General features: G+C 54.6%; 1 protein-coding gene across 1 annotated transcript; it reads left to right on the top strand.

The window, feature by feature from the left end:
- The first annotated feature begins 1,269 nt into the window (after positions 1–1,269).
- Positions 1,270–27,007, top strand: DHX34 (DExH-box helicase 34). Its single transcript, XM_082862137.1, has 17 exons — positions 1,270–1,342; positions 2,685–3,659; positions 6,063–6,374; positions 7,831–8,085; positions 10,991–11,093; positions 12,065–12,282; positions 15,438–15,612; positions 16,942–17,135; positions 17,848–17,949; positions 19,707–19,949; positions 20,209–20,382; positions 20,742–20,859; positions 22,059–22,165; positions 24,433–24,714; positions 25,502–25,678; positions 25,894–26,032; positions 26,763–27,007. The coding sequence occupies exons 2-17, from the start codon at positions 2,955–2,957 to the stop codon at positions 26,894–26,896; spliced, it is 3,438 nt and encodes a 1,145-aa protein (XP_082718263.1). The 5' UTR covers positions 1,270–1,342; positions 2,685–2,954; the 3' UTR covers positions 26,897–27,007.
- Positions 27,008–27,277: the final 270 nt, after the last annotated feature.

Genomic DNA, 27,277 nt, shown 5'->3' on the forward strand with positions numbered 1-27,277 from the left:
AGCTGAGGGGGGAGGGAAATCCCGAGATGAGGCAGTGTGTTGGAGGAGGCCCAGCAGCCGGGAGACACAGACCGAGGTGGAGCCTGAGGGTTCCTGAGAGAACCTGAGGGTCAGAGAGCCTGAAAGCAATGGAGGCACGGAAAGAAGCTTCGAGAAACTGAGGGACCGAGAGACAGGGAGGTTGAGAGAGGAGGGAAGCCGAAAACTGGAGAGATCGAGGGCAAGAGGCTGATGGGTCCTACCGAGAGAGGCTTAGAGGGAGTACGAGAGAAATGCGATCGCACCGGGAACTTGGGAGATGGAGGGAAACGTAGAAAGATGAGAGTGGAAACTAAGGTTGCGAGAAAAGTGTGTATATGTGTGTATGATGTATATGTATGCATATAAATATATATGAGTGATTTAGAATAGTGCCTGATACATGCGTCAGCCCTAAGTAAATGTCAGCTATCGTTAAAGCTTCAGACAACTGAGTGACAAAATTTTAGGGAGAAATGGAGAGAGATGAGAGAGTCACGATGGAGAGAGACGAAAACGGAGAGTCGGAAAAAAAAATTCAAACAGAAAATGAGACAGTCGGATGGAAAACTGAAGTAGAGTGGCGTCGAATGGAGGAAGACAGCTGGAGAGAAAATCAGACTAAAGAACAGAATCCGAATGGGAGAGCATTAGATAAATGAAAAGAGATGGGACCAGGCAAGGAAAGGGAAGAGAGATGAGGGTGGTGAGCAGGATGGACCAAAACAGATAAGAGACCTGAAGATGGAGAGCCAGACGGGAGAGAAATAGGGAAGCGGAGAAAACCTCTAAAAGCCTTAAGCCTAGGAAATACAGGCCAAGAGACCGAGAGATGGTCCGAGACACAGTTACAGAGAAACTAGTAGATCCAGGAAGTCGAAAAGGTCGTCTTAAGAGAATGGATTCCTTGAGGGTCATGAGGGTGCTCTCCTTCCGGCCCACATGCAAGGACAGGCAGTTAGCAGCCTGGGAGGAACGCTCTCTTCCATCTAATTGTCCTTGTCTTCTTCTGAGAAACACTGGCTCAGCATCACAGCAGTCTTTCAAGGCCTTTTCCTTCCCTTCTAGAACAGGAGTTCCCTCTGAAGGTGCCGTGGCATCACGCAGCCCAGGTGTTTACCAGGAAGTGATGTGCACTCCCCACACATCCCCACACATGGCTACTGCTCCTGCGGGAAACAGCTCTGCCAGTTCACAGGTTCTTCAGCTGAAAGCCTCACCTGGCTCTAATAACTCCCAGGGTTGGTCTGGGTCCCTCTGAGGCTACAGAGATGGAACCTCAGAACTCTCCTGTGATGGCCCTCAGAGACTGAAGGCAGAGAAGGTGAAAGCATTGCTAATGAACCAGGGTGAATTGTGGCCATTTGAGTGTCATTTTTTTCCAGGTTGTATGCCCGTGGTTCCTCTCACTGGACTTGTATGCCAGTTACCCATTTAGCTTCTCTGTGCCAGGCTAGGTGATAAACATTGCAGTGTTTTGAGATGGGTATTGCCCCCATTTTATAGATGAAGAAAACCTCAAAGGGTTTAATTTGCCAGTGGTCACACATCTGATAAAGCTGCGATTCAAACCCAGATCTGTTTGACCATGAAGTCTTTACCGTGGAAGTCTCGGGACCCTTTTAAGATCATAAACTCTTTGAAGAATCTGAGTGATGGGCTTCGCTCCAGAAAATTGCACATACGCGGGGATGTGCTTTGTTAGTTAGGACTTACGCAGCTAAGAGTCAGAAACCAAACCTTAAGAAAAAGACATTTTCTTGTGTAGCCATGAAGTGGAGGGTTGGCGGGAACTAAGCCTCAGGCATTGAATGATGTTGCCAAGCTTCTCCCCGTCCCTCTTCCACTTCTCTCCTTGTAGTTGCTCGGTGACCATCCTTGTGTGTGCCTCACTGTGCCCACGTGCAGCCTTTTCTGTGGGATAGATTTCTAGGAAAGACTATTTAAGAGCTACTACAAACAACTCCCTGTTTATATTGTCCTTGCTTAGCCACAGTAAATAAGCTTTTGTCTCCTAATAACATAGTGTAAATTCCAGGGAAAGGCCCTGATTGGCCCTCCTCGGGCCAATGTGTCCGCTCTTCAGACCAGTCACTGGTTAAAGGGGGAGTAGGGTACTGTGATTGGCCAGGCCTTTGTCACTTGCCCAACCAGTAGGAATTCTCTTCACTTAAAGGCAGTGGGAACCATGTGGATTCCAGGAAGGGCTGCTCTCCAAAGGAAAGTGCATAGGTTTTTCTGAAAAAAAAAAAAAAAAAAAGAGAATTGCCGGGCAGGCAAAACCAAAACATACATAATGCAACACTTGCAAAACTGTGCACTTGATTTCAAAGGGCTCCCAGGAGCCCTGAAACTCAGTGGACCACAATTCTCTCATGTTATCACCTCTCAGGACCACGTTCTGCTGTTGACTGGCCACGTGACCTACATTCCTTCAGGTCAAACATTCCCTCCTCCGGGGATCCTTCCCTGACTCCCAAGCACAGTCAAGGAAGGCTCCCGCAACCCCCTGGGCTTCCTTTATCACAGCCTCCATCTCGGGATCTCGGTGTGGTCCTGTTCATTGCTGTCCCTCCCTCCATTCCAGTGCTTGCAAAACAGCAGGCTCTCAATAAATGTTTCTAAAAATGAATGAATGTCTTCTGTTCTCTCCCGCAAACATTCAGGGCCCGAGATCCCAGCATGAACTTGTGTCCATCCCAGAGATCACCACAGGAGTCATGAGGTGCCCTGTGTGTCACCAGCTTGACCCAGGCCGCAGGGCATTTACTCTGCCAGCACCTGCCGTGATCCTATCGCACCCCTGAGGAGGAAATTAGCTTTTTGAAGACAAAGTGCTTCCTTATTGCAGGCACTGGCCTCTCACTGCAGGAGGTGGGGAATATCTGGTCTAGGTGATCAGAACTGAGGCCAGTTTTGTGACGGCAAAAAACTGCATGCCGCCTCCCAGAACAAGGGAGGGCAGGGGTCCCCGAGACCGACCCCCGGCTCCCAGTCAGGAAGAGGACCCGGAGAAATGGGACTGGAATTGTCCAGAGACACGTCGCCTCTTCGAGGACGCCTTCTTCGGTGATGAGGATTATATCCGGCAGGGTTCTGAGGAGTGCCAGAAGTTCTGGACCTTCTTTGAACGCTTGCAGAGATTCCAGAATCTCAAGACCACCAGGAAGGAGGAGAAAGACTCTAGGCATCCCAAGCACAGCATCCCGGCACTGGCTGACCTACCTCGCGCTTATGACCCACGCTACCGCATCAACCTCTCCGTCCTTGGCCCCGACGCTCGGCGCTTTCGGGGGCTAGGCAGGCGCCTGGCCCCGGAGAGAGTGTCTGAGTTCCGCCAAGCCCTGTTGCACTACCTGGACTTTGGCCAGAAGCAGGCGTTTGGGCGGCTGGCCAAACTGCAGCGTGAGCGCATGGCACTGCCCATCGCCCAGTATGGGGATCGCATCCTGCAGACGCTGAAGGAGCACCAGGTGGTGGTGGTGGCAGGTGACACGGGCTGCGGCAAGTCCACTCAGGTGCCCCAGTACCTGCTGGCCGCTGGCTTCAGCCACGTGGCATGCACCCAGCCCCGGCGAATTGCCTGCATCTCACTGGCGAAGCGGGTCGGCTTTGAGAGCCTCAGTCAGTATGGCTCACAGGTGAGTGGGACAGAACAGGTTTCCAGTTTTTCCCAGTGACCTCGCGGAATAAGTTGGTTGCCCTATGGCAGTATCGTTACGAAAACCCTTACCCTTTAACCCAGCGATGATTCTTGTAGAAATTTATCTATCGATTGTCCTGGAGATGGTCCAAATGACAAAGGCACTAACATTACCCAATATAGCACCTTAACAGTCAACAATCGGAAATGCCTCCGTGTTTATCAGTCTTTTTCTAGGCAGTCACAAAAAAAGAATGAGGATGCTTCCTACTAATGAGTTCTAGGGTTCTAATCCTGGCTCGACGACTTAAAAATTTTTGTTTTTGAAGTTATCATACTCTCAACACAGAAGGATGCACGTATCATACGTATATAACTCTGTGAATTTTCGTAAGTTGACTGCATTTGTGTAACTAGCATTCAGGTAAAAAAGTCAAACTTACCAGCACCCCAGAAACCTCCTCGTTTCGCCTCCCAGTTACTGCCTTGAGGCCTCAAGAGTCATCACTGTTCTTAGGGATAGATCGTTATTTTAGTGCTAGATTATCAGACCTGCGTTGGTGATAGAATATCACAGATTATTTTCTCCTCTTTTTGTTACTTTTTTGAAAATTTATTTATTTGTTTGTTTTGGCTATGCCGGGTCTTAGTTGCAGCACGCGGGATCTTTTAGTTGCAGCATGCGGACTTCTTAGTCACAGCATGCATGCGGGATCTAGTTCCCCGACCAGGGATTGCACCGGGGCCCCCTGCATTGGGAGCGCAGAGTCTTACCCACTGGACCACCAGGGAAGTCCCTCTTTTTCTTACTTTTTATAAATGGAATCAAAAAGTATGTTCTCTTGCTTACTATTGCCAGTTACGGCCTCTGTTGCTCAATATTAGTTTTGTGAGACTCACCTATAGTATCATCATGTAGATGTACACCATTCATTCACACTGTTGTATGGTATTCCATTGTGAAGGCACCACAGATATTGGTTCCTTTTACTGTTGATGGGCATTGCGGAGAGTTCTAGTTTTAGGCTCTTGTGAATGGTACCACTACGAACATTCTATAACATGCCTTTTGGTGTGTTTTGGTACATATTTCTGTTGGGTATATATCTAATAAGGGTAGGATCACTGGGTCATACCAATACTTGTTATGGTTAATCATTTTCATTTTAGATTTTCCAGTGGGTCTGTAGTGATATCACATTTTAATTTGCATTGTGAGTTTTGTTTTGTTTTGGCTGCGTTGGGTAGTAGTTGTGGCATGCAGGATCTTTGTTGAGGCATGCAGGATCTTTCCTTGTGGCGCACGGGCTTCTCTCTAGTTGTGGCATGCAGGTTTTTCTCTCTCTAGTTGTGGCGAGAGGGCTTAGTTACCCTGCGGCATGTGGGATCTTAGTTACCCGACCAGGGATCGAACCCGTGTCCCCTGCATTGGAAGGCAGATTCTTTACCCCTGGACCACCAGGGAAGTCCCTGCATTGTGAGTTTTAATTTGTGTTTCCTTGATGACTAAGGACATTGAGTGCCTTTTCATGTATGTATTAGCCATTTGGAGAGCCTCTTTTGTGAAGTGTCTGTTCAAGTCTTTTTCCCATTTCGCTTTTGTGTTTTCTGTGCTTTTGTTCTTGATTTATATGTCTTTATAGCATCTGGATATGAGGCCTTTGTAGGATTTATGTATTGTAAATCTTGTCTTCTATTCTGTGAGTTTCCTTTCATTTTCTGAATGGTGTCTTTTGATGATGGTGTCTTTTCATTTAAATATAACACAGTCTGTCATTTTCTTTTTATGGTTGCCACCCTTTGGGTTCTGTGTAAGGAATTTTTGCATACTTTAAGGTCATGAAGATGTTCTGTTTTTTTCTAAAAACCTTTACATTTGGGACTGTAATTCATCTGAAATCTGTGTGTGTATGATGTGAGGCAGGGGTTAAGATACATTTCGTCTCAATAACACTTTTTAGCGATTTTACTTTGGATGACTTGTGTCAGGTTCTCCATTTCTGAGGTGAGGGTAACACTAGTGCTTATACTGTGTGGTAGTTGTGAGGATGGAGTGAGTTGATATACATAAAGATTTAAAGTAGTTCCTGGTACATAGAAAGGACTCAAAGAAGGGTTAAGCATTACTATTATAATTAATTAGTATCATACGTCAGGCTCTGTGCCAAGTACTTTATGTGCATTAGCACATGTAATTCTCACCGCATCTAGGAGGAAAAAATACGCATCTGTGGGATGGAGTTGCCCAAGTCAACAGCACTAAGTGGCAGAGGTGGCATTTTGGACTCCAGAGTCTGATGTGGGACATTTGCTCCGATTTTCAATTTGGGGAGGGCGAGGGGCTGTGGCCCAGGCCCAGGTCCTCTCCTGGCCACACGTTCCCACTGCCCCCCACTCCCAGGTCGGCTACCAGATCCGTTTTGAGAGCACACGCTCGGCGGCCACCAAGATCGTGTTCCTGACAGTGGGGCTGCTCCTGAGGCAAATCCAGCGGGAGCCCCGCCTGCCGCAGTACCAGGTCCTGATCGTGGATGAGGTCCACGAGCGGCACCTCCACAACGACTTCCTCCTGGGTATCCTCCGGCGCCTGCTGCCCCAGCGACCTGACCTCAAGGTCATCCTCATGTCAGCCACCATCAACATCTCGCTCTTTTCCAGCTACTTCGGCAGTGCCCCCGTGGTACAGGTGCCCGGGAGGCTCTTCCCCATCACGGTCAGTGCCCCCCTCGCCCCTCCCCGGACTTCCCACCTGGTCTCTGGCCACCCTGGACATGTCCCTTCTCTTCTCTTTTTCTCTGTTTCCCATCTCTTTGATTAATGATGTTCTCTCTCTCTCTCTTTTTTAAAGTTGCTGTTTTTGGAGCATTTACAGTGTGCTGGATAGAGTGCTAAGTGCTTGTTAGAGGAGACCCCAAAATTTAAAGGTTCAAATAACATAGAAATAAATTTCTCTTATATAACCCAAGCCAGCCAAGTGTGGCTGGTCCAGGCTGATGGGCAGCTCTGTTCTACGTGGTCGTTCAGGGACCCAGGCTCCTCTTTTCTCATTGCTCTCCCATCTCACAGGGCAGGGTTTCTAGACTCAGCGCTTTGGACATTTGGGTCTGGGTAATTCTTGGCTGCCCTGTGCGTCACAGGGTGACTAGCAGTATCTCAGAAGTGGCAGAGCCAGGACTTGAATCCCACTCACAGACAGACATGTCCCTGTGCTCGATAGCTTCTGTTTGCCCTTCCAGATCTCCTTGTCCCTTCCCCACCTTCCTGTCTTTCCCGGGAGGCACAAACAGACCCCTTTCCCCTTTGCCTTCTGGTTGGCCAGTGGGAAAAGGAGAGTCAGCCCGTCCCCTGAGGTCTCCAGTGAACTGTGACCCTCACCCGAAGTCACAGCTCCTTTTCGAGATGTCTCTCCACACAGCTCTCTCCTTTATGTTTTTTTTTTTTTTTTTTTTTTTTGCGGCACGCGGGCCTCTCACTGTTGTGGCCTCTCCTGTTGCGGAGCACAGGCTCAGCGGCCATGGCTCACGGGCGCAGCCACTCCGCGGCATGTGGGATCCTCCCGGACCGGGGCACAAACCTGTGTCCCCTGCATCAGCAGGCGGACTCTCAACCACTGCGCCACCAGGGAAGCCCTCCTTTATGGTTTTGATAACCACTACTTCCTCTTGTTTTGGCGCCCAAGGATTGATAAGAGCTCTGAGGTTCCTAGCCCCAGGAGCTGCACTGTCCCTTGTGGTTTCTGGGTCTAAATGCCCATCAGTTTGTCTTCTAAGTAACCATTAGAAACAGTGAGGTTACTTTCAGAGAAGTGATTTCTAGTGTTTTAATCCCAACTCCACCCCTTAAAATTTTGTTCTTGTTGGAGTTATACTCCAGATACAAAAGAGTACCCATATCACAAGTGTGCAGCTCAATTAATTTTCACAAATTAAATACCTGTTTAGAGCCAGCACCCAGATTAAAAAACATGAACATTACCAGCACCCCAGAAACCTTCCAAGTTACCTTGATACTTCGACCTTTTATTACATCCTCCTCAGATACCGTCTTTGAGTGTGCTGTCTGCTGCCTGACTGATCTGTGTCTTCTCTGTCAGCCTGTGGCCTCCTCGCCCCATTGCTTGGGAGCTGGAGTGACAAGGTATGCTCCTGCCTGGGGCTGTCTCCTCACAGGTTGTGTACCAGCCGCAGGAGGCCGAGCCGACAACATCCAAGTCGGAGAAGCTGGACCCGCGGCCCTTCCTCAGGGTGCTGGAGGCCATTGACAATAAGTACCCACCCGAGGAGCGGGGTGACCTCTTGGTCTTCCTCAGTGGCATGGCGGAGATCAGCGCCGTGCTCGAGGCCGCCCAGACCTACGCCAGCCACACCCAGCGCTGGGCGGTGCTGCCGCTGCACAGTGCCCTCTCTGTGGCCGACCAGGACAAGGTGGCGCATGCAGCCAGGCCACGTGGGGCAGATGGGGGTCTGGGGGGGCTGAGGGCAGCTAATGCAGGACAGATGTGACCCCACAAGCCAGGGCTGTGGGCTGCAGAGGGGCTGCTCCCATCTTTGAGTCCCTGATGAGGTGGGAGGCATTGGAGCTGAGCTTTGGAGGACAAGAAGGGTTTTGTTGTTTTTTTTTTTTTTTTTTTTGCGGTACGCGGGCCTCTCACTGTTGTGGCCTCTCCCGTTGTGGAGCGCAGGCTCAGCGGCCATGGCTCACGGGCCCAGCCGCTCCGCGGCATGTGGGATCTTCCTGGACCGGGGCACGAACCCGTGTCCCCTGCATTGGCAGGTGGACTGTCAACCACTGCACCACCAGGGAAGCCCCAGACAAGGAGGGTTTTGAGTAGGAGAAGAGGGAGGAAGGCAGTCCAGGTGGGGGGAACCAGCTTGAGCAAAGGCCTGGAGGTGGGAACCTGTGAGTGGGGTGTGGGGAAAGGTGAAGAGACTGCCTGGTTGGCATGGAAGGGTGCTGGGAGAGAGGCCTTTGGGTCACTGTCTTAGTTATTGATTGCTGTATAACAAATTACCCCCAAACCTAGCAGCACGTTTACTGTTACATGCATTATCTCACATAGTTTCTGTAGATCAGAAATCTGGGAGGAGCTTAGCTGGATGGTTCTGGCTCAGGGTCTCTCATGAGGTTGCAGTCAGATGTCAGCTGGGGATGCTCTCATCTGAAGGCTTGACTGGGGCTGGAGGATTATCTTCTCAGATGGAGCTGGCTGTTGGCTGGGGGCCTCTCTAGGGGGCTCTTTGAGTGTCCTCACGATATGGTGGCTGGCTCTTCCCAAGAGACCAAAGTAGAAGCCACAGCATCTTTTATGACCTCGCTTTGGAAATCACAAACCATCATTTCTACAGTATCTCTTAGTGTTTTTTGTTTTTTGTTTTGTTTTTAATTTCCAGATAGTAGATAGTTTTATTTTATTTATTTAATTTTAAATTTATTTATTTATTTTTGGCTGCGTTGGGTCTTCATTGCTGCGCACGGGCTTTCTCTAGCTGTGGCGAGTGGGGGCTACTGTTCGTTGCAGTGTGTGGGCTTCTCATTGTGGTGGCTTCTCATTGTGGAGCATGGGCCGTAGGCCCGTGGGCTTCAGTAGCTGTGGCTCGCGGGCTCTAGAGCACAGGCTCAGTAGTTGTGGCGCACAGGCTTAGTTGCTTCACGGCATGTGGGATCTTCCTGGACCAGGGCTCGAACTCGTGTCCCCTGCATTGGCAGGTGATTTCTTAACCACTGCGCCACCAGGGAAGCCCTATCCCTTAGTTTTTTACCCCGTCTGCCCTGTTCAGGGGGAAAGTACTGGGTGAGGGTGTGAATCCCGGGAGTTGAGACTCCCCCAGGCTGTCCTGGAGGCTGACTACCATAGTCACCTCCAGAAGAATCCCTTCAGGTCAGACTTGGTTGTTTAGTGATTAAAGAAACAAGCTTTGAGCACCTCCTTAGTGCTCCCGTTGCTCCAAGGGGCCTCTTTGGGATACAGTGGGAGCTGAGATATGGTTCTTACCCTCAAGCTGCTGGTCCACTGAGGGGGGATAGACAAGTAATTGACAATCCCACAAGTGGTAGAGGAGAACTCTGGATACTCTGAGAGCAGAGTCTTGGTGGATTCAGGAAAGGCTTCCTGGAGGAAGGGACTCTGTACGTGGAGACCTGAGAAAGCCCCATTCTAGGAAGGGGGTGAGGAGAAGTGTGTCCCAGCTGAAGTGTGTGGAGCACTGGTTTTGTGCTGGGCAGAGTCCTGAGCTCTGTGCACTCCTTGTCTCTAAGCTTCACAGCTGCCCTGTCTGCCAGGTCCTGTTGTCCCCATTCAATAGATACAGAAACTGAGGCGTAGGCACTTATGCAAAGTCACATAATTGGCAGAGCCAGGCTGTAGAACTTGGTAATTTGGTACCAGGGCCCATACTCTTAACCAGAGGTTGGCAGCCTTTCTGTGAAGAGGGCAGATTTTTAGTTTTTACGGGCTCTATGGTCTCTGTCATAACTACTCTGCTATTACAGGTAGAAAGCAGCTGTAGACTGACCTGGTGAGGCAGTGTTCCATTAAAACTTGATTTACAAAAACAGGTGGCAGGGTGGATTTGGCCTGCAGGCTGCAGTTGCTGACAGCCACTCTTAACCACTGTGCTTGGCTGTCTCTTGGGTCCATGAGAAGGGCTTGTGCAAAGGGCCTGGGGTGAGAGAAAGATGGGACAGCTGGGAAACTGCACTCAAAGTGGCTGGGTCCAGATTGTGAAGGGGAAGTCAGGAGAGACGGGACTGGAGAGGTGGGCAGGGTTAGACCACCAGGGACCGTGAAGACCCATTGTGGTGGTGGGCTTTGTCCTGAGGGCACTGGAGGGGGGTCATGGGAAGGTTCTGAGCAAGGTGGCGGGCAGTGCCAGTTTGTGCTTTAGCAGATCCCTCTGCTGCATGTGAAGGCTGGATGGGAGGGGATGAGACTAGAGACCAGGGAGGAAGCTGGAGCGGGATTGGGGTGGGAAAGGAGGGGCATGGAGCAGGGCAGGGGCTGTGGGTTTGGGGAGGAGGGAGTGAATTCATGAGATGTTCAAGATGATCTGGTGTAGCGGGGTGGGTGAGAAGGGAGGGAACACCCAGGACAGCCCAGGTTCTGGTCCCGGTGATGCAGTAGATGAGGAGCCATCTCTAAGATGGGGGCCTGAGTAGGGAAGGGTTCAGTAGAAGGTGCTGAGGCTGTTTTAGACATATGACTGTGAGGTGCCCGTGGGACATCCAGGAGGCCACTGGACACATGGGTTAGTGAGTGCCGAGTTAGTTGTGCAAAGGGCCTGGGGTGAGAGAAAGACAAGGCACTGATGCCGCCTCTTCACTATACCCCAGGTGTTCGACGTGGCCCCACCTGGAGTCCGGAAGTGCATCCTCTCCACCAACATCGCTGAAACCTCAGTCACCATTGATGGGATCCGCTTTGTCGTAGATTCTGGTAAGCGCTGCCCCCCAGCTACCTCAAGGATCTGGTGAGAAGTGTGGGGTTTGGAGCTGTGCACATGTAGTGAGGGAACTCTGGACCACAGCAGGGAGGAGGTAGTGTTTAGGGCTGTATAGCAGTGGCAGCATCTTAATCTTGCTCAGGCCTTCCTAGCTTGCTCCTGCCTCAGGGCCTTTGCACTTACCGTCGTCTCTGCAGAGAGCTGTCTCTCCCCAGATTTTTACACGGCTCACTCCCTCACCTTATTTCAGGACCTGTGCAAATGTCTCCCCATTAGAGAAGCCCACTTGTTCACTTTATCTAAGTGATCTCCTTTCACTGTCACTCCCCTTATGAGGCTTTATTTTTCTTCATAGTATGGGCATTATATTTTATATATCTTGATCTATTTAAGATCAAGATCTGTTATTGTCTGTCTTCCCAACTAGACTGTTCTCTGGAAAGTCAGCATAGCCTAGTGGCGAGGAGACACTGGGGCCAGCCTGCAGGTACACTGCCGGCTGTGTGACTCTCAGGGCGTCAGTTTGCTCATTTGTAAAATGGCAATCATAACAGCACCTCTCTCAGGTGTTGAGGGTTAAAGACGTTAATACATTTGGGGGCTGAGGCTGGAACCTGGCACAGGGTGAATGCTCAGTAAATGTCAGCAGTTATCTTATTGTATTGAATCTGATGCCACTGACGATAAAAGATTCCATAATTTTATGTTGGATGACTGAACCTCTGAGTAAGAAAAGGCTTGAGAAAATAAATGAAAAGATAAATGAATGAGGAAACTAAAGAATACATTAACAAAATGGTAGGGTGGGGCCAAGAGTAAGCTCTCAGTTAGTGTTACTGGAACAAAGGAGTAAGTGATGGTGTCAGTGAATGAACGGCTGGGTAGGGGGCCAGGCGCATGGAGGACCCACGTGGCTCCTGCACACACATTCCCTTCCCTCCCTGCTACCCTCCTGCCTACCCAGGGAAGGTGAAGGAGATGAGCTATGACCCGCAGGCCAAACTGCAGCGGCTGCAGGAGTTCTGGATCAGTCAGGCCAGTGCTGAGCAGCGTAAGGGCCGGGCGGGCCGCACGGGCCCTGGTGTCTGCTTCCGCCTCTATGCCGAATCGGACTACGATGCCTTCGCCCCCTACCCTGTCCCGGAGATTCGGAGGGTCGCCCTGGATGCACTGGTGCTGCAGGTGAGACAGGGGCTGGTAGGGGACTGCATCCTGAGTGCTGGTGCCAGAGAGGAACCCAGGAGGCATTTAGACATGGTTTCAGGGTCAGGAAGGGCAGGGCTGGCCAGGCCACTGAGTGGAACTCATTCCTTCCAAATGTCAGATCCCGTATTGAGGGGAGAACTGTTCCCCCAAATCCACAGGGTCATGGGAAGAACCTTGTGACTCAGTCACAGTGCTTTCAGCTGTAACAGAAAACCCATCAAGAAGTGGCTTTTAAAACCGGGGTTTTGGGCTTCCCTGGTGGCGCAGTGGTTAAGAATCTGCCTGCCAATGCAGGAGACATGGGTTCGAGCCCTGGTCCAGGAAGATCCCATGTACCGTGGAGCAACTAAGCCTGTAAGCCACAACTACTGAGCCCGTATGCCACAACTACTGAAGCTTGTGCCCCTAGAGCCTGTGCTCCGCAACAAGAGAAGCCACTGCAGTGAGAAGCCCTCGCACCACAACGAAGAGTAGCCCCCGCTCACTGCAACTAGAGAAAAGCCCGCACACAGCAACAAAGACCCAACACAGCCAAAAATAAATAAATAAATTTATTAAAACGAAAACAAACCAAAAAAAACGGGGTTTCTCAGTACATTTTATGTCATGGCTTAGATGTCATTTGCTTAGATTAGGCTGCTGTGACAAATAGACCCACTCACATAACAGCCAACACAGCAGAACGTTAGTCCTTGGGTTGGTGAGCAGTTTCCTTTATTCAGAGACCTGGGCCTTTTTTCCTCTCATGGCTCCATCATCTCCCTGGGGCCTCTTCATCATGTGTGTCAGCCAGCGATGGGGAGAGAGCGTGGGACTTACGTTTGGGAGGGTGTGAGGGCCAGGTCCACAAGCAGTGTACTTCCCTTCCACTCACCCTGGTGAGAGCTCAGTTCTGTGGCCACACCTCACTGCAGGGGAGGCTGGGAAGTGTAGTCTCTGTGCTCAGGAAGAAGCAGAAATTGAAAATGGGGAACAGCAGGTGGCATCTGCCTCAGGCTCACACGTGCCCAGGTGAGAGAGAGGCATGAACCAGCCCCCTTTCCTATGGGTGATGCACACTCATTGTTTCTATCCATTTGATTTCCTTTTAAAAAAATGCCAGTTGTGACCCATGTCATGGAGTTCCTGACTCACATAACCTGCTGTTTGAAAAATGCTGACTTGAACAATACAGAAAACGTACCGTTTCACATAACAGGAAACCTTGAGATAGGGAAATTCCAGGCTTGGTATTTATTTATTTATCTATCTATATATATATATATTTTTTTGGTTGTGCCAGGTCTTAGTTGCAGCACTTGGGATGTTTTTTTAGTTGCGGCATGCGAGATCTAGTTCCCTGACCAGGGATTGAACCCGGGCCCCCTGCACTGGGAGCGTGGAGTCTTACCCACTGGACCACCAGGGAAGTCCCCAGGCTTGGTTATTTAAATAGAATGGTGATGTCATAAAGGAACAGGGTTTTTTCTAGCTTTCCAGCCTCAGCTTATCAGCAGCTGTCCTAATAACGATGATGATGATGATGATAAAAAGCACTTACCTCGTACTTCCTGGGTGCTAGCTCTGTTCTAGGTGCCTGAGTTATGTATATACGTTTTGCTCCTCACACAATCTCTGTAGTAGGTAAACTTATTCCAATTTATGGATGAGAAACAGGATGCAGAGAGGTTACGTAGCTTGATCCGTGTGGTATGGCTGGCGAGTGGCAGAGCCCGGATTCCATCTGAGGCTGTCAGGCTCCAGAGTGTGCCTCATGAATGCCACCTGGCTCTGGTAGCCACGGGCAGCACCTCCTCCTCCTTTACTGTCTGGCTGCAGAGGCGATGAACTGCCCCTCTTTGTGGGTCTCATTTTTTTTTTTTTTGGCCGCGCCGAGCAGCTTCCAGGATCTTAGTTCCCCAAGCAGGGATTGAAGCCAGGCCCCCGGCAGTGAAAGTGCAGAGTCCCAACCACTGGCCTGCCAGGGACTTCCCAGTTTGTGGGTCTCATTTTTAAGGCCGTGGGAACCTTTTCCAGAAGCCCCCTGGCTGGTCTCCCATCCTGTCTTGTCAGCAGAACTAGGTCACGTGTCCACTCTGTGACCTGTAATTGTCCGGGGTGGCGGGGTGGCATTGCCCAACTGGATCAGAGCAGTGATTCGCAGTCTCAGCTACACTTTGGAATCACGAGAGTGCTTAAAAAAACAAAAAACAGCCGTGCCCTATCCCTCACCCAGAGCTTCTCATTTAAAGGTCTTTTAATGAGTATTAGTGATCTCCCAGACAATACCATAGCTTAGTGGGCAGGGAGGAAGGTGGTACCACTGGCTGCTGGGTGGATGCCAGAACTTCTGGTGCCCTCCAGATCAGGCCGAGGAGAGCAGGTCACCTTACCCAGAGACTTTGGCAGATCCCCTAGTCTCTCTGAGCCTTGTTCTCACTCTCTCATGGTCATGGGAGCCACCATGCCAGCCCTTCCTTCATCCACTCACCAGAGAGGTGCCGTTTCCCTATGCCATGCCAGGCCTGGTGATGATACATGTTCCACTGCTTTCTCCCTGTGACCTGCTACCCCTCTGGGCCTTTGAATCAGTCGGGATGCTTTGGTCAAAAGTGAGAGAAACCCAACTCAAACTGTTGTTAGCAGAAAAGGGGCTTTTATGGATTTGTGTGTCCATGTTGGGGGGAGGTCTAGCTTAGGAAAAATTAAGGATTTCTCCATCTGCTGTGAATGGGCTAATTTCCAGGCAGTGGAAAAACTAACCACAACAGCTCTGGGCTTCCATCCTGGCCCCTCACAACCAGAGAGGATGCTGGAGCTTCTCTCTCTCAGCTCCAGTCTGCAAAGCCCCAGGGAAGGATTCTGAATGGCCCAGCTCAGGTCATGTGCTCATTCCTTAGTCAGTCGCTCTGACCAGGGGCTGAGAAACCTCAGTTGGTCCAGCTTAGATCGTCTGCTCGCTCCATGGCCAGGGTGTGGAGAAGAGCTGCTAGGCAGACAGACAGATAATGGCCCTCCTTCCCTGCTTCTGTACAATGAACCTTGACATTGGGCATTTTAAAGTATCACAAGTTTGTGATCCCTGAGTCCCCCGGTGTTCCACAGTGGCTCATGTGTTCCCCATTCCTGACAGGGTTTGGTTCTCATTCCAGATGAAGGGCATGAGTGTGGGGGACCCCCGAACCTTTCCCTTCATCGAGCCACCCCCACCAACCAGCTTGGAAACGGCCATCCGCTACCTCCGGGACCAGGGGGCCCTGGACAGCTCAGAGGCCCTCACCCCCATTGGGTCCCTGCTGGCCCAGCTGCCTGTGGACGTCGTGATTGGTGAGGACCCCCCCTTGGGGTGATCACATAGGGTCCTGGGAATGGGTGTGGGACACCGCTTGCTCTGAGTGCCCGGGGTCAAGTCTGGTCCTTCTCTGGGCCCTGTCCATTCATTCTCAGGTCCTCTGGGTCAGGTCCTGTTCTAGCACCAGGGAGATAGCAGTAAACAAAACAGACATTTCCCTCCTCTGCACAGCCTGTCCCCAGCTCCATGTGGTACCCCCTCTATTGTGGTTGGATGTCAAAACCGCCTGCCTCTTCCTCTTGCCCATCCTGAGTCATCCCTGCCCCTGCCGAGGAACTTGCTGACCGAGGCATATTTGTCTTGCCCAATTCTCCTGACTTGAGGCATTCTGTGTCTACCAACAACCCACGGCCCAGAGAATATTGCTCGCTGAGTTCTACCACCTGGGGCACCACTTCCCAGGGGAGCTTTCTGCCTGCGTCAATGTCGTTAAAGTCCCCATCATTGCAACACGCTGGAGCGTCAGTACGGGCAGCAGCCTGGATACCACCAACCCTGAGGGCCACCCACAGCCATGGAAATGGTTATTTTTGTTTATTTTAGAAGGAAACAGGGCTAGTGCAAGGAGAATCAGATCTGAGAAGAAAGAGAACAGTCTGTGAGCATTTGCTTTGCGTCAGTGGAAGACTTTGTGGCCCTTATTTCATCTTCACCTGGTGAGGGGAGGGCCTCTGGGTGCTCCTGTTGTACAGTTGAGGAAAACGAGGCTCAGAGAAAGGCTGTCACTCGCTCGCCAGGGAGGCACGCCCCAGCCAGGCTGGCACCGTGGGTCCCCAGGCCCTGCGGAGCAGGCGACACAGATGATGCAGTGCTGGGCAGTTCTGGGCCCCGGTGGCTCAGTTACCGTTCTTCCCCTGTGCCAGGTGGAGCTCCCCGTGCTTCCCAGGTGAAGCACAGTTCATCCTCACAGCAGGTAGATGCTGCAGTTAACCCAATTCACAGGTGGGGAAACAGAGGCACAGAGAGGAGGAGGGGCTTGCCTGAGGTGACGGAGCTAAGGGGTTCTGGGACAGCCTTGTGTTACTGCCCTACTTTATCTTATGAGGCTACATGTGTAACAGGAACTTTCTGGAAAGCTAGGCAAGGGGAACAGTGAGGGTGAGTCAGATGTGTGACATGCAGGCCACTGACCTTGGGGCAGGTGGAAACAGTCTTCCATCACATTGGGATCCGATTCTGGGTTTGATTCTGTCCCTCTGGCTCCCGAGGCCCTTTGTGGGTGAGGTGGAGGGTGGGTCAGGGGCCCCAGAGGGCTGGGGACGCTGTCAGGCGCCCAGGAGGCTCAGCGCAGTGTCTGCCCCCAGGGAAGATGCTCATCCTGGGCTCCATGTTCCACCTGGCGGAGCCTGTGCTCACCATCGCCGCCGCCCTCAGCGTCCAGTCGCCCTTCACCCGCGGCGCCCAGAGCAACCCCGAGTGTGTGGCGGCACGGCGACCCCTGGAGAGTGACCAGGGTGACCCCTTCACGCTCTTCAACGTCTTCAACACCTGGGTGCAGGTGAGGTTGACAGCAGGGTGCCCCCGTCTGGCTGTCGTTCTGCACGGGGCCAGGGCCTCCCTGAGGCTGTGGCTCCTCCTCGTGCCCCCACTGCCACCCCAGGGACGACCACTGAGCCCTCCGCAGGCCGGGCCTGTCTGGGGAGGACCCTGACTCCACCACTCATGGGACCCGCACGTGCAGAGGCCCCCGCCTGAGGGGGGAGCCTGAGGTTTCTAAAGCACTGACGAAAGCCAGTGCCATCTGGAGAAAGTTTAGATGCCTTAGGCTGGGGGCTATATCTTGAGCACACATTCCCTGACCGGGCCGGGTCCTGTTCTGGGCAGTGCTGGGGACCCAGTGGTGACTAAAACTACCTGGCCCGGCCCTCCTGGGGCTCCCAGCTCAGTGCAGGAGAGAGACTGTCCCTGGACAGTGACCAGCCAGAATGGGCTGTGATGGGGAGTCCAAAGGGGCTGGGAGAGCCCAGGGAGGGTGTCTGATCCCATGTGGTGTCTGGGAGGGCTTCCTGTAGGAGGGGGCAGTGGAGCTGAGACCTGGAAGAAGGAGGAGAGCAGGTGGTGCTGAGGGAGGGCCGGCAGGCCTGCCTGCCATCCTCCCAGAGGCTGGTGTTTGGGCTCACACTGGGTTCGTCTGGGCAGTGGGTCGGCACCCCCATCCCTCCTCCCAGCTGGCCAGGCCCTGACCCTCTGGTGGCCGGACCTCCACCCAGGTGAAATCTGAACGGAGCAGAAACTCTCGCAGGTGGTGCCGCCACCGGGGCATAGAGGAGCATCGGCTGTATGAGATGGCCAACCTGCGGCGCCAGTTCAAGGTGAGGCCTGGGAGGAGGGGTGAGGGCCGGCCTGCCCAGGCAGACAGGGCCAGGAACAGACCTGGCGAGCGGGGGTGGGGGGCGCTGGAATGGGGTGTGCATGACACCTTCTGCGGCACGGCTTCCCATCCTCTGACAGTCATCAGAGTCCCACCCTACACCCGCCTCCCCTACCGTCACATCACCAGGTGTGGAGTGCGGCCCGGGCAAAGGAGTAGAGATCCAGGAGGGTTTCCTGGAGGGGTGGTGAGGGTCACAAGCCGCATCCTCACAAAAAGCCGCCTTCTCTGGAGTGGGGGAGCCGAGCTGGCCGAGTGCCAGCAGGCCGCACGGGGCACCAGATTTGGAGCCGGACATCCCAGCAGTGAATCTGAGCTCTGCCGCTTGCTAGCAGTGCAACCCTGGGCGAGTTACTGGGCCTCTCGGGGCCTCAGCTTCTCATTCTGAAAACAGGGAGGCCAAAAATAGCCCCTGCCTCCCAGCGTTCCCATGAAGATTAAATGAGTTAATACACCTAGAGCATTTAGAAGGGCCCGACACCCAGGTGTTCCCATACAAGTGTTTGCAGTTTTCATCGTCATTATGAGGATGTGGTTCGGGCTTCCCTGGTGGCGCAGTGGTTGAGAGTCCGCCTGCCGATGCAGGGGACGCGGGTTCGTGCCCCGGTCCAGGAAGATCCCAGACCGCGGAGCGGCTGGACCCGTGAGCCGTGGCCGCTGAGCCTGCGCGTCCGGAGCCTGTGCTCCGCAACGGGAGAGGCCACAGCAGTGAGAGGCCCGCGTACCGCAAAAAAAAAAAAAGAGGATGTGGTTCCACAGCTTGCTTGTGTTGTTAATATTCCACGGGCCTCTTTCCATTCGAGCACAGAAAGACCCGGTGCCGAGCACTTCTCTGCGGTCGTGTAGCGTGCCACGGAGCGAAAATAAAAGAGCCCCCGGGGTAACCATTCCTCTCGGCTGCGGGAGGGCAGATTGCGGCCCAGAGTGGACGGCCAGCGCCAAGGCCTCCCACGCAGTCACGGGGGCTCCATGTTGGGGACCACCAACATCCCAGCTGTTCTCGGCATCTCTCAACATCTCTGACTTTCTAAAGAGCGACGGTCCAACCTTTGTTGAGCCCCAGATGCTGAGAAACTAATGAAAAGTGTGGGTCCTTTTCTCTCTCTCACTCTGAGTCACATATGATATCCTATCTCTCCTCGTTGGTCGGGGCTCGATGAGAAACAAGGTCCAATGCAGTAGGTCCCTGGGAGACTGTTTCCAAAGGCGTGGGCAGTAGGTCTCTAATGTGCATTGGAATCACAGGGAGGGTCCGTGCTATCCAGATTCCTGAGATTCTGATTCAGTCATTCTGCGATGGGGCCCAGGTCTTGGCATTTCTGAGCATACCCGGAGCCTGGTGACGACTGTGTGCAGAGGAGGCCCCGGGGAGGACCCTGGGTGGTGATGGCCCGGCCTCCTCTCCTCCCTCCTGGCGGCTGGCCCAGGTGTTCCGTTGGCCGATGACAGAGACGGCTCTTTCCTGGAGCAGTCGTGTGCCCGGCACCGTGCAAAGAGTTGTTCTCATACAGCCCCTTTCAGCCCTAACAGCCCTAGCAGGGAGGCCCCAGGAAGGTCCCTGTTCTTCATTTGAGGAAAAGTGTGGCTCTAAGGGTGAGGTCTTGTGCCACCAGCAGCAGGCCCCAGACCGGAACGTGCTGCATCCAGAGCACGCTTGGCCTGCCCCGTGTCCCTCACTCGGGCCCCACCCGCCCCCAGGAGCTGTTGGAAGACCACGGGCTGCTGGCCAGGGCCCAGGACTCGAAGCCGGGGGACAGCTACAGTCGGCTACGGCAGCGTCGGGAGCGCCAGGTGCTCTACCAGCTGAAGCGCCAGCATGAGCAGGGCCAGGGACGCAGGCGCAAGGTGCTGCGGCTCCAGGAGGACCAGGACGGCTGCTCCAGCGATGAGGACCGGGGCGGCGCAGCCTCCCAGGGGGGCGGCGACAACGTGGACATCCAGGTGAGGCGCCGTGGGGCTGACTGGCGCCTGGGGTGGGTGAGGATGGAGTTGATCAGAGCGGGGATGTGGGCTGCCCTGGGGTCTTATGGGACATGGCCTTGCTCTGGGGTCTGAGAGGACACAGCCCTGCCCTCATTCAGTAGGCAGGTTTCCATGGACAGGAGTCTACAGAAACCCTTGGATCCACAGATTCCAGTACAAGCCCCTGGGGTAGTGGGGAGGGCCCTCAGGAACCCACCTTCCCCCGTGTTGCCACCAGGATGTGAAGTTCAAGCTCCGGCACAACCTGGAACAGCTGCAGGCGGTCGCCAGCTCAGCCCAGGCCCTGACTCGGGACCAGATGGCCCTGCTCAAGCTGGTGCTGGGCCGGGGCCTCTACCCACAGCTTGCCATCCCGGACCCGTTCAACAGCGGCCGCAAGGACTCGGACCAGGTGGGTCTCCTTCCCTCTCCCCGTCCCTGTGTGTGTTCTGTCGTCTGTCACCCCTTCCCAGCACCTGCTCTGTGCTGGGGATACAGCAGTGACTGAAACAGCCCTGGCCATGCCCTTGTGGAGCTGCAGTCTAGTGGCGGGGGCAGGGGATAGACTCGTTCCCAGACAGATGCCCAGAGTGGTTGGGGTCGGGATGGGGACCCAGGGGCTGAGGGGGACCTGATTAGCCTTGGAGGAGGTCAGAGAGGGCTTCCTGGAGGAGGAGCCTTCTGAGTTGAGATGAGGAGGAGGGAACCTGGCAGCGGGAAGAGCAAGTCTGAGGGCCTCTGTCACCCAGCACCCGCCTTCGGCTTCTGCAGATCTTCCACACCGAGACCAAGCAGGGCGCCGTGCTGCACCCCACCTGCATCTTCGCCAACAGCCCTGAGGTGCTGCACACACAGGAACAGGAGGCCAGGGGCGGCGATGGGAGCCGAGGTACCATGAGCCCAGGCGGGGGTTGGGGGAAGCCCTCCAACGGGGATGTGAGGGGCAGGACAGTGACCTCAGGGTGCCCCTCGCCGTCTGGGGTTACCCCCTCGCTCCTCCCCGCATTCAGCTTCGCTGGGGCTTCTGACGTGGGACCTGCAGGTCCCAAGAGCCAGACCTGGCTGGGTGGCCTTGGCAAGTCCACCCCTTGCTGAGCCTCGCCCTCCCCATGTGGTGCTGGCTGCCCTGAGCCCGTCCCAAGGCCTGAGCTTTTAGCAATTAGAGCAGCACCTGCCAGGAGACCTGTCCCGGGAGCCCCGTGAACTTCAGGGCTTGGTCCTGCCTGGGGGGCTCCCCCAGCCCCAGCGTTCAGGCAGTTGGATTCGGTCTACCTTCTAGTGGGATCCAGGCCACAAAAGTCGCTTCAGCTGAGGCTGCACTCAGGCCAGGCCAGTCCCACCAGGGTGCCCTTCCCCAGGGGCAGGCCCTGCCCTCAGGAGCGGGCTTCACGTCTGCAACGTGAAGGTCTAGTTATGTGCTCTGCCTGAGCGCTGAAACACAGCTCATCCTTCTGTTTGTAAAGAAAGTAACATACTGCGCTAAAATGGTAAACGGTAATGCCCAAAGGTAAGGTTTATGATTTTAAATAGCAAAGATAGAATTTGAAGCTTTCTCTCTAATCTTCAAGTGCTGTAAGTTCCAAGTGAATTTACCCTCTTCCTATTGCATTGTTTTACTCCTTTTTGGAAACATTTTGTAAGTTCCAGGCATTCTGCAAGTAGAGAGTGTGTGAGGAACCCTCCGTGTTCTTGCCTAGCTGTAGCTGTCACCATTTTTCCATCCTTGTTTATTCTGTCCCCTTGATTTTTTTTTTTCTTTTTGCTGGAGCATGTTAAAGCAGGTCCCAGACATCTTACCAGTTAGTAATAATAATAAAAATCATATTCATAAGGATTGGTTTTTTGCATCACCACAATGCTGTCGTCACCCTTAACAAAATTAACAATAGTTCTTAGTGTCACTGCATAGCCAAAATCACATCCAGCCCGGCAGAGTAGTTAAGAATAAGCCACAGGCATTTCACCATGACACACGTGAGCACGTTCTTTGTGTGGACGTGTGAATGGCCCGGGTGGGACAGGCAGCCACTGGGGGATGACGGGTGTGGGGTGTGGCGGGGAGCTGAGCTGTCCCCTCGACCCTTCCAGATGACAAGGACAAGATGAGCAGCAGGCACCAGCTCCTCACCTTCGTCTCCCTGCTGGAGACCAACAAACCGTACCTGGTGAACTGTGTCCGCATCCCCGCTCTGCAGGTGGGTCCTCGCCCCAGCCTCCCCGCCTCCCAACTCCCCGTGCCATGGCTGTGTCCCAGGGCAGGGGGCCCCAGGTGGGCCTGGAGGAGCTGCCCTCCCCCAGGCTGGCTGCTGTCATTCATCACTCACTGAGTGCCTGCCGGGTGCCAGGACCTCTGGAAGGTGCACAAGGCAAGACCCGGTTCCTGCTCCCCAGGAGCTCACATCTGGTGCGGGGAGGGCGGGCAGGAGCACTAAACGCAGTGCAGCACTAACTGATAGGGTAGAGGGCGATAAGCGTTTGGGGAAAATAAAAAGAACGGGTGAGGGGATTGGGGAGGGGTGGGTTGGGGGGCAGGGGAGGGGACAGGTTCTAGTATAGAATCAGGCGATCCGGGTGGGCCTTATTGAGAAGGTGCAGTCAAGTAAAGACCTGAGGGAGGGAGGAAGCCATAGGGATCTCTGCGGGAAGAGTGTCCTGGGCAGAGCGAAGAGCAAGTGCAAAGGCCCTGAGGCACCACGTGCCTGGTGTGGACAGGGAACAGCTGGAGCAGAGTCAGTGAGGGGGAGCATGGCTGGAGAAGAGGTCAGGGAGGCAGGTGAGACTGGATCCCCCTCCCCGCCACCACCAGGGGGTTCTGAGCAGAGCCGGGACAGGGTCTGACACGGGGCAGAGGCCAGGAGCCCAGCAAGGAGGCGACTGAGGTCGTAGGGCAGAAGCGGATGGTGCTGGAGGCTGAGAACGTGCTCAGATTGCAGATATACGTGCGTATGTGTGTCTGCAGCCAGGAAGGGGGGGTCCTGACAGCAGTAGCTGCCACACCTGTGTGCCCACTGTGGCCACCCTGCGGTTCCAGGCCTGGCCACAAGTCTCACTTTCTAGGGGAGAAGATGGGGCTGGGTGCAGGGGGCAGTGAGGAGGAGGGCGTGTCCCTTGACTAAGCCACACAGTGAGCAAGTGGCTGAGCCTGAACTCAGGGTCACAGGCCACACCTGAGGCCTCCCCCCATCAGGTGGGTGTCCCCGTTACCCCGACCCCCTCGCTTCCATCCCAGGGGACATAGAGGGAAGAGAGACACCCTTCCTAGAGCCCTGGGAGATGTTGTTGACGCTGATTTCCACTGGCACCAAGAAAGCGAACTCTGATCTGCTCCGCTATGTCTTCGTTCAAACATGTACTGAGTGGCCACCTGGCACCAGCCGCTAAGTACTCTTCCGGGTGCTGGGAATGCAGTCGTGATCAGAATGGACAAGATTCCCTGAGTTCGCGGGGCTCATGTATAAGTGGGGGAGGCAGATGGTAAAGAGAAGCACACCAGATGCTGTACCAGTGCCGGAGGAGGAATGAAGTGGGGTGAGGGCCGGAGTGCTGGTGGTCAGCAGGACCTCGGGACAGAAACACGGCTTTGCTGGCTGAGATGCTGCCTGATACTCAATCCCCCCCGCCCCGCCCCGCCCTGCCCCGTGGTTTCTGACGATGGAGACTTTCAAACATGCACAAGAGTAGAATAGCACACTGGGCTCTCACGCTCCATCAGCAGCCCCGCAGCCCCGCAGCCCCGCCCGCGGCGAGCCCTGCCCCGCCCACTCACCCCGCCCCATCCCACAGGAGTTTCCCCGAGAAAAGCTGAAAGAAGTGTAGAGGGAACACTCAATATTCCCACTCCCCAGTCCTGCAGCTAACATTCGGTCTTTGCTTTATCACCTCTCCACTCGTCAGTCTATTTTAACAGGTGGCCTTTCCTTTGAATTTCTTGATGCATTTTAAAGCAAGTTGCTGACATCAGTACCCTTCACCTGTAAGCACTTCAGCATGCTTCCTGTTAACTAACATTCAATGTTTGTTTATATGTTATGAGGATGAAAGGTATAGAGAGTGACACGTACACATGTTAAGCACGCCATCTGACAAGGTTGACAAAGACACACACGTGTAGCCCCAACCCTAGGAAGACAGAGACGGCCACTGGCCTCCAGCACAGGGATGACTCCCCTGCCCCTGACTTCTTGGAACCTGCTCTGCATTTTACTCTTTAGTCTTCATTAGTCTCTTTCTCCGAGTAGAATTTCAGTTCCGTGGGGCGAGGACTGAGTCCATCTTGTTCACGTTGTGTCTCTGGCACCCGGAAGAGTGTCTGGCACAGAGTAGGCGTGTGGTCAGTATTTGTTGCAGGGCTGGGTGGGTGGGTGAGTGGGGGGTGGGCAGGAGCCCAGCCAGGCGGGGGGCCTCTCTGTGATGGCATCCTCCCCCTCCCGCCACTGCCTGTCCCCTGCCCCTTCTCTTCCAGTCCCTCCTGCTGTTCAGCCGGTCCCTGGACACCAGTGGTGACTGTTGCCGTCTGGTGGCCGATGGCTGGCTGGAGCTCCAGCTCGTGGACAGTGAGAGCGCTGTCCGGCTCCTGGCGGCTTCCCTGCGGCTCCGGGCCCACTGGGAAAGCGCCCTGGACCGGCAGCTGGCCCACCAGGCCCGGTGGCGGCTGGAGGACAAAGACGACGAGGAGACGGACCCAGTCAACCGCAGGGAGGTGGCAGCCCTGAGCAGGGAGCTGCTGCAGTTCACGGCGTCCAAGGTACCCGCCTCCTGGGCACCTGCACCCCCTTGGCCACAGGGGCCATCAGCCATAGGGATGAAAGCTCTGGAAGGCCTGGCTTCCAGCTCATCAATATGCACACATTTGGGGGTTTTCAAACCAGAGAGGTTGATGACAAGCCCAGCGTCACACAGCTGGTAAGGGGGGAGCCAGGGTTTGACCCCAGGAGCCATGCCATTAACCCCTGCGGCCCTCATTCAACAGATGTTTATGAATACATGCTGCATGTGTGGTGCAGGTTACCCCCCGTTAGCAGTTGAGGGCGTGCAGGGTGTGAGAGGGAAGCTGTAAGGTGTCTGTCTATTCGTGGAGGACAGACGGGAAGAATTCAGACGGAGCAGATTGAAACTGATCCCCCACCTCTTTAAGTGGCGGGGGGTTGAGAATTGCTCCTGAGTCTATTGCTATTACACGTGGATGGGGTGCGACCCAGTGGACCAGGGAAAGGGGAACAGGCTGACGTGCTGGAGGAGAAGGGGCAAGGGGGCCAGACTTGAAGGTCAGACTTAAGGTCTGGATGTGTTCCCAGCAGTCATAAGGAGAGAAGGGCTCTGGGGAAGGCAGGTGAGATGGGGGATGGGGCATCAGGGAATGTTCTAGACAAGCCTGTGGTCATGAGTATCTGAAACCGTGTTGTGATTGGCTTAAGCAATTAGCCCCCATAACTGAGAAGCCCAGGGGTGGACTTTCGGCACGGCTGGATCCAGGTGCTCCGATCATGTCTGCCTGAGTCTCTCTCCCCTATTTCCTGTCTCTCTTTGTTCAGGTTTCCTACAGCCTCCGGCGGCTCACAGGGCTGGAAATCCAGAACCTCTATGTGGGACCCCAGACCATCACTGCTGCCCCCAGCCTCCCTGGCCTCTTTGGCTGCTCTACCCCGTCCCCCCATCCCACCAAAGGGGGCTACGCAGTCACTGACTTCCTCACCTACAGCTGCCTCACGGTGAGCACGGACCCCACCTTGGCCCCTCATCCTCCTGCCCCTGAAAATGTGACGTCAGTGATTCCCCCCACCCTCTGCCCCCAACCGCACTCCAGCTTAGTCCAGGGATGCAGTTTCAGAAAGGGGCCTGCCAGCCCCGAGGGGTTCTGGGAAGGTCCCAGGCTGGCGGCGGGGGGCGGTGGGGAGCTAGGCCTGACACAGCCTGCCTGTCGCAGAGCGACGCGGACCTGTACAGTGACTGTCTCCGCACCTTCTGGACCTGCCCCCACTGCGACCTGCACATGCCCTTCACGCCCTTGGAGCGCATCGCCCACGAGAGCACCTGCCCCGAGGCCCCACAGGACGGTCCCCCAGGTGAGGCTGGGGCAGTGGCGGCCGGGGTGCCTGTGTTAGCCCAGCTGTCCGTCCAGCCTGTGGTTGTTGACTGTGCGTCTGGGCACTTGCTCGACACTCTGGGGACTCACGACCTCAGCCGTCTGCCCTGGCTGGGGCCACGTGCGGACTCCGTCACAAGGACCCAGAGCCCGGGACCAGGAGGCCCTGCAGCCATCTCATTCTCAGGTCGTGGTGTCTGTCTCTCTTTGGTCTCTGTGTCTCCGCCTGTCCGGTTGGCCTCTGTGTTCCTGTCTGTTTCTCTGTCTCTCTCTTGCCGTGTCTCTTGTTCTTTCCTCTGTCCCACAGCTCTCTCTGCCTTGGCCACGTCCATCCTGTTGTCAGCCAGGGGACGCTGCAGTGGGCAGGCCCGGGCACAGAGTCTTCTGCGGTGCCCCATGTGCCACCCGCTGGTGCTTGCTGGGGAGATGGCTGTAGGGCCACGTGGTCCCACCCCAGGGCTCTGTTTGTCTCTCTCAGTCTCTGTGTCTCTGCTTGTGTTTTTCTCTGTGTCCCTTTCACCCCCTGGGACACAGAGTAAAGACTCGCCTCTGTGTGTGTATTGATCAAGGAGGGCTTCCTGGAGGACACAGAGCTGGAGTCCCCAGAGGCCAGGAGAGAGCCTAACCCCGCCAGGTTTCTGAGATTTGGGTGGGGGTGAGAGCATGCAATGGAGCGTCCCCCTCACAGCCTCCCATCTCCTCTCCCTTAGGGGCTGAGGAGGCTGCCCCCGAGCCCCTCCAGAAGGCATCCGCCCTGCAGAGGCCCTACCACTGCGAGGCCTGCCAGAAGGACTTTCTGTTCACACCCACGGAGGTGCTGCGACACAGGAGGCAGCACGTGTGAGCCCAGCCTGTCCTGGACCAGGACCAGGGCCAGGGCCAGGGCTCCCGCCCAAGCCCCCAGCCTAGATGCGGAGCTGTGGTCTGGGCCCAGCCCCGCTGGGAGGGAGCATAAATATGTGAATAAAGTCTCACCGATGGAACTTCCCTGGTGGCGCTGTGGTTAAGAATCCGCCTGCTGGGCTTCCCTGGTGGCACAGTGGTTGAGAGTCCACCTGCCGATGCAGGGGACACGGGTTCGTGCCCCAGTCCGGGAAGATCCCACATGCCGCGGAGTGGCTGGGCCCATGAGCCATGGCCGCTGAGCCTGCGCGTCTGGAGCCTGTGCTCCGCAACGGGAGGGGCCACAACAGTGAGAGGCCCGCGTACCGCAAAAAAAAAAAAA

The sequence above is a fragment of the Leucopleurus acutus genome (assembly GCF_964270905.1).
Source record: "Leucopleurus acutus genome assembly, chromosome: 20".
NCBI lineage: Eukaryota > Metazoa > Chordata > Mammalia > Artiodactyla > Delphinidae > Leucopleurus > Leucopleurus acutus.